The sequence below is a fragment of the Sinocyclocheilus anshuiensis genome, unplaced genomic scaffold, assembly GCF_001515605.1.
Source record: "Sinocyclocheilus anshuiensis isolate Anshui unplaced genomic scaffold, SAMN03320099.WGS_v1.1 scaffold510, whole genome shotgun sequence".
NCBI lineage: Eukaryota > Metazoa > Chordata > Actinopteri > Cypriniformes > Cyprinidae > Sinocyclocheilus > Sinocyclocheilus anshuiensis.
In genome coordinates this window covers 812,002-819,418 of record NW_015542360.1, presented here as the reverse complement: position 1 = coordinate 819,418, position 7,417 = coordinate 812,002, and the positions used below count along the sequence as shown (strand labels likewise).

The window sequence follows — 7,417 nt, the reverse complement described above, 5'->3', positions numbered from 1 at the left end:
AAACGTTGGGGGGGGGGGGTATAATGCTATTGCCATTTTGAATACAGTAATTACACATCACGTCAACTGCCCAAATGTGGCATCCTCCTTTTCACCCACCCTACATTGGAAGTGTAGCATCCTCTTTTTCATTTAATAGTTATTCCCACATTTGATCATTGATCCTTTGCTGATCCATTGCTCCTCATTCCCTCTTCCCCACCCATTATTCTCCTCTGAACAGTTCAGAAAGAATCCTTCATAGTGCTTGCTGAGTGAATGCGCATGGTGACGTGTGTTTGCGTGCAAGTGTGTTCCGGCGTGTGCTCTTTCCAACCCTGGTTCTGTCCAATTGTGTCTCCCCTTTAGGACACTTCTCGATGCACTTTGATGCTTTCCACCACCAGATCAACGGACTCCCTCCAGCTCTCCCCGCGCGCTCTTTAAGAAAGGTATCCTCCGCCTAGATGTGTCCTGTTAGTCCTCGTCATGCATGTCCACACTAGCATTCCAAGATGTCTTACGTCCTGTAGACCTCAGATGTCCCCCAGTCAAATCACCCTGAGCCGAACTGTACCCGAGTCTGGTTCAGAATATTTTTTGGTGTTTGGGAGTTCTTGGTGTCCCTAAGATGCTAAAGTGTTGTGGGTTCATATTGTAATTCATGTGCATGTGTATATGTATGCATCTGTAGTGCAATTATTATGTGTTTGTGAATGTATGTGCCTGGGTTGTATTTTCTCTGAAGATCAGTTGGATGAAAATTTGTAAAATAAAATTTGAAGGGTTCAGTCATCCAGAAAAACTTTTACATTTGTGGATTTAGCAGACACTTTTATACCAAGTGAATTAGAAAAAAGAGCAAAAGCAATTTGTCAAGAGGCAACAATATTGATAATATACAGTGCCATGTTTATTAGACCCCTAGATGGGGAAGCAAACTAAAATAAAAAGTTACAATGGAATAATATTTAAATGTCTTTGGTAGGGCTGTGCAAAAAATCAAATGCGATTTTCATGCTCATCTCGTCAGTAAAGCCGGTTTTGTGATTAGTAGTAAATCTCCAGCACGTGCTTTCAGATGGAGCGGCATTTACTACACAGAGCCGTAGTTCACTGACAAGCTACGCAAAATCGCGTTCAAAATCACAGGCGAATCATTGCCGATGATTGTGCGTAGCTTGTCAGTGATCTACGGCTCTGTGTAGTAAATGCTGCTCCATCTGAAAGCACATGCTGGAGATTTACTACTAATCACAGAACCGGCTTTACTGACGAGATGAGCATGAAAATCGCATTTGATTTTTTGCACAGCCCTAGTCTTTGGAATAAAATATATTATTGTACTGTAAAATATTTAGTTACAGTTAGAAGGTAGACTTCAGCTCTGATAGTGGCTGAAAGAGGTTCTCAATCCTGCTTCTGGAGATCTACATTTCAATCCAAATTTGATCAATATACCAGAAGGAGCCAAACAAGGTCTGTGTTGCTTAATATGTTTACTGATGATGTTGGGAAATGCCATACTTTTGGGCAAACATATTTGCAAGTCTCTAATGTACAGCATCAAATCATTTTTGAATTTATGAATAGATTTCAGTTATGAGAACTCTCGGGATAGATTGTAAAATCTTTATAACTGTAAATAGAATCTACATAGGTTTGGTCTTGGTGGACTAGATCTGCTACGCTGCTGCTACTGCAGAGCAAGTAGACTTGCTTCTGCTAAATGCTCGGATCATAAAATTAAGGAAATATGCTGCTGCTGCTAGAGAAAGGAAGATTCGCCCATATAGCAGATCTAGACAGGTGGTACTGGGGAGGGGGTGGGCTAAGATGAGGACACGCATAGGTCACAGACACAGCGTTCATTGAATATGTCCTGGTTTCATAGGTAAACAGTAATGAGTACTAAATCTGATTGGGAACTAACCAACTAGAACACAAGTAGAGTTTCATGGCTGAACTATTCATTCTAACTTAGGTTATTAGGTCGATCCTAATTTTCTCATTATTTGACTTAGTGGGAGCATATACAGGCTAAACGAGAGTAGTGCAAGAATTGTGCCTTGTGGGACTCCGCATGTCATGGACGTCCACTTAGACTTATGCTCTCCTATACTCACATAATAACCTCTCCCTTCTAAGTATGACCTGAACCATTTGAGTACCTTCCCAGAAAGCCCGACCACGTTTTCCAGTCTCTCTAGAAGTGTTTTATGATCGACAGTGTCAAACGCAGCACTACGATCTAGTAGTACCAGCACTGATATTTTGCCAGAATCATAATTAAAGCGAATATAATTTATTATCTTAATGAGCGCGGTCTCTGTGCTGTGATGCGGTCGGAAAAACCAGATTGAACATTGTCCAGATATCCATTTGAGTTTAAGTAGTTGTTCAGCTGATTAAAAACTACCTTTTCAATAATCTTGCCTATAAACGGAAGATTTGATATTGGTCTACAGTATAGTTGCTCAATATGGTGTTATCAAGATTGCTCTTTTTCTTTTTCTAATGTCATCCTACTGGTCTTACATTTTAACACTGCAACAGATAAGGTACTAATGCAATATATTGTATATAAACACCTTGTTTACCTTTCCTCACCAGTCGCCCCTGCACCCTATACCTGCTTCACCCACCAGTCCACAATCGGGCCTGGATGGCAGTAACTCCACCTTGTCCGGCAGCGCCAGCAGTGGTGTCTCCTCCTTGAGCGAGAGCAACTTCGCCCAGTCCTCCGCCGAGCCTCCGGTTCGAGCCGACACCTTGGACTCGATGCCGAGCAGCCAGGCCTGGACCACGGACACGGAGGAAGCCGAGAGTCCCTACCTCCCTGTGCGCTACAGCGTCTCAGAGCCTGAAGTTCTGGACCCTCTCAAGCCCGCTCCCTGCCGTAGTCATTCAGCCCCATTGGGCGTAACCCCAGGGATGCCCACCGATGGGCACCACCATCATCACCTCCATCTCCACCATCACCACCCACATGCAATACAAATCACCCATCCGCACTACCACCACCATGAGCCTGCACCTGCTCTGCCTCCCAAACCTTACCTGAGGGAAGGGTGTATCCCTGAAGAGGACCTGAGGCCGGTTCCAAGGCCAATGCCACGCAAGATCTCCCAGCCTCTGCTCACTAACAAGGAGGAGCAGGCCAAGGTGGCCTGGGAACATGGCATCAGTGAAGAATAGATGAAGAGCAAGGTTAAGCTAGGACTGTTGGCTTTAGTGTGATTGGTGGTTGGGTTTTGGGAAAGTCCCAAGAACTGACTGGGTTTGAACCTCTACTCTACTTCCCATGTATCCAGTGTAGGTCTAAAAAATGTTTTAAGATGTGCTTGACATGTTGCTGAGTTTCTACATGCTAGTGAGACATTTTGTTGTGTGCTTAGTGGTTGTTGATTGGGAGTTGCCCAGGAGCCTTGAGTTCAAACTGCTTGTAGAGCCCAAGCTACTTCCCCTCATTAGTATCAGTATATTGATTGGATAATTAGTATCAGTATATTGATTGGATAATACAGATATGGTCCCGAAACGTACGAAAACAGACTTTTCAGATGAAACAGGAAGCACAAAATCAAACTTTAAAAAGAGTGTCGATAAACCTTACCAATAGACGTTGTTCTGGTTGGGTTGCACTTTAGCACTTAACCTTAGAGCACCAAATACCTTATAATTTTTGTCTATATATATATTTTTTAATCTAATTATTTAAAAATAATTTAGAAAGTGGTCAAAAGTGGATTTGTGGTTCCTTAGATAGTGGCTAAAATTGAAATTAAGTTCACTTTCATCTCGGTAGCCCACATAAGGGTGGATTTCAGATCCACGAAGATATCTTCATTGACTAAATTCTAATTTCTTCTGACAAGATACTTCCCAGTCCAATGCAAAAGCCTCAGATGTGGTTTTATTAAAACAGCGGTTGATATAACATGCTAACACTTCATTACCAACCTAAAAAACACTTAACAGAACGTCTGCTACCTCCTGCACGGTTGCGGGAAGCTTCTCCTCAAGAGAGAATATGCACTGATGTGACAGTAAGAGGCTTTTACAATCTTCGTAAAGCCTCATTACACCCACAATATTGTCGTGCTGCGAAAGCAAATCAGCCACTCTCAACGCTACTACCCCGTTACGCTAATAACACAACAGCCAAAGCGCTGTTAAATCAAAGCCATTTCACAGATGTCTCCTCACGGTAAAGCGGCTTTCGGTCTCAGTAGGTTCCTTTGGGAATTGATTTCCGTTCCTCTGAGTTGACAGTTTTCATAAAGAAGTATATTTTTAGATAGAGCTGTTATAAAATTCCAAGACTTTAATACAAATGTAAAGTATTAAAAAATACAAAAAGAGAGTTAGAATAAATACAGCTTAGATTATATCATACTAACTATATTGCTATGAAAGATTATATCACACATTTCTAAAGATGGAAACAAGGCAAGATTCATGAGTGTTTTATGTTGTGAGTTGAGTGACTTCGATAAGTCTTTCAGCTGCCGATAGATGCAAATTTGGTACCCGATGTTCTTTGCATATTAACTTCTGACGACTTGAACGTATGTGTTATTTAAAAAGCTAATTTTTATGTACAATGTGCATGTTCTCTTCAATGGTGGTGATAATATTACGCTACATCACTTGAAGGGAGGGTCTGGTAGAGATATTGCTTGTACTGTATATCTACACATCCTCATCCACAACACCATTAACAAGCATTTCATGTGAAACTGTTCATTATATCTGCTTTAAGCAAAACACCGCATATTGAGTCTGGAGTAAACTTAAGTGGCAGGAAAAACTTAAATCTGCTGGCCCATTTTAATTTCATTTTCCAAAAGAAAGCAAGAACATGCATCCAAGAAAGCGACAAATGGTAAAATCTACATTTTAACATTAGTTTTTATTTTTGTATTATTGCTATTATGGGTATTGTCCCGTTCATTTTAGAATCTAATCTTTTTTTTTCCTGCACTGTTAGGCCTACACAGATTTTATGATGTGGTTTAATTTGCTTTTATATCACTTAATTACAAAGATATGTTATGGGTTTGAAAAGTACTTTTTATTTATTAAAAGTTCTGGCATACAAACACGAATACAAAAGAATATACTTAAGGCTGCTCGTAGTATGAACACCAATACTTGAAGAATATCAAAGGCAAAAGGCAAGTTTAAGGTGATCTTACAGCGTTTTTGTGTGCTTTTATGATATGAAGACTGTACTGTGTTATCTTAATGGCTGATATGACTGATAGTTCATCACTCAAGGCCTTTTTATGGCCAGGGAAAGCAAATACATGCAAATGTTTTGATAGAGGACCTTCTTTAGATGTGGGAATCTCTAATTCATTGCATTACTAATATTCCCATCTGTTTTCCTTCCGTCAGACATAAACTGCAAATGTATCTCCATTCTGTCTATTCATTTGTATGCACTTCCTCCTGAAGTAAAACTTAGGTAACTGGTGGTGGTATGTATTTGTAGATTATTATTTATTAATATTGGGTTTTTGTTTACTTAATTATAGACATATATATGATGAAGTAAGAGTGTTATGTCTCCAAAGACATATAGAAATGGTTTGACTGATGAGTTATTAAGAATTATTTATATTAACCATAATATCTTAAGGTTAATAAATCATTGTATACACATTAAATATTGAATGATCAGGGAAGGAACTGGAATCTATGCAAAGATCGAGTGTTATAAGAGAGAGTGTATGTGTGACGGCCCACCCTGTTGAAAAAACCAGCATATGCTGGTTAGGTAAAAACATACCTAACCAGCATATGCTGGTTTTTTCAACAGGGCATTCTGTGAATATTAGCACTGATAAACTAAAAAAACATTAATATTTATTGTTTTGAGCATTTCTTATTATGGCTTCCTAGACATTTTGCATGTAAATACAGACTGACGGATACTGTGTGTCTTGTATTCATTCACCATTATAATTTTGCTTGCATATTCAAGCAAAAAAAAAATGTTTAAAACATATTATAATCACAATTCATCAAATGAGGGTTACCCATTTGGCACAAACAACCATGTAAAAAACGAGTGTACATATTTTACATGTTTGATATCTCAGAGTTTTGGATTCAGAGTTTCAGAATGAGGGTGACATTTTATTTTTTACATGACGAGGTTGCCCTGATCAGCATCTATAATTCAAGACCTTCTGTTCATGTAAACAATAAGTGTGACTTGCTAATGAAATATTGGGTTTGTTTTCCTGTATTTTGCTGAAAGGATTGATTGCCATATATTGGAAATGGCCGTTTCTAAGAGGATGAAATTGGTGAGCAAAGGGAAAAAGAGTAAAGACGGATACTAAACGCTCTGGTCTGCATTACAGTTCGTACCACACCATGTTTGGCTTTATTTTGTGTATATAATCCTTCAAAAGCTTTGTATTTATATGGTCAAGAGGGACAAATCATGTATAGACTGAAATTAATTGTCTGCCTTGTACTTCCTGATGTAAATGTGTTTTTAAAACTAAACTGCGAACGTAAAAAAAGAAAAAAAAATCTTTCAGTGGCCTAATCACTACAGTCATTTTGTGTATTTTGCATTGAAATCTGAAGAGCGTTTTGTTTTACCATGCAGAACTACGAAAACCTTTGTACGAGTATTCTCAAAGTATTTTTTCTGTATATATTGAGCATGAATAAATGTGGTGTGGATTTTAGATGTAAATACACACTTTTTTTTTCCTACTCACTTAACCGCTGTGACGTGTAATTCATTAATAATGCCTAATATTAAAGATAATGTTTTATCGACTGATATTTGCCTTCCTTTCTTTCTTTGGAATAGAGTGCAAATTCTCAGTATACAATTAACATTTCTTTCTTTTAATTCAGAATATTTTCAACATTTTGAAATACCCATAAAGGGCCATTCTGTTGAACATTGTATCTGCCACTGAATAAAGAAAGAAAAAAAAAAGTAATTGACGTTTTGCCTTTTTTTTTCTTCACAGAAATGTAAGATAAACTTGCAATTCTGAGGAAAAAAGGTCATTACTGTGATATCTCGTAATTCTGAGTTCATATCATGCAATTATGACCTTTATTTCCTCGCAATTCTGAGTTTAGCATAAATCTTGCATTTTTTTTCCTAAAAAATAAAAATAAAATTCATAAAATATAAAGGTAATTGTGATTTTTTTTATCACATATATTCCGATTTCTTCCTCTCCAATTGTCAGTTTATATCTTGCAATTCTGAATAGTAAGATGAACTTAAAGGGGTCATATGATGCTATTTCAATTTTTCCTTTCTCTTTGGAGTGTTACAAGCTCTTGGTGCATAAAGAAGATCTGTAAAGTTGCAAACACTAAAGTCTCAAATCCAAAGGGATATTCTTTATAAAAGTTAAGAGTCAGCCACGCCTACCTAAAACGGCTCGTT

At 38.1% G+C, this 7,417-nt stretch overlaps 1 protein-coding gene across 1 annotated transcript in view; it reads left to right on the top strand.

The window, feature by feature from the left end:
- dock3 (dedicator of cytokinesis 3) overlaps positions 1 to 5,072 on the top strand; it is a 258,400-nt gene extending 253,328 nt beyond the window's left edge. The window contains exons 53-54 of the mRNA XM_016490711.1: positions 349 to 431; positions 2,593 to 5,072. Of these exons, the coding sequence (XP_016346197.1) occupies positions 349 to 431; positions 2,593 to 3,177 (668 nt within the window). The 3' untranslated portion in view covers positions 3,178 to 5,072. The remainder of the gene's footprint in view (positions 1 to 348; positions 432 to 2,592) is intronic.
- The last annotated feature ends 2,345 nt before the right edge of the window (positions 5,073 to 7,417 follow it).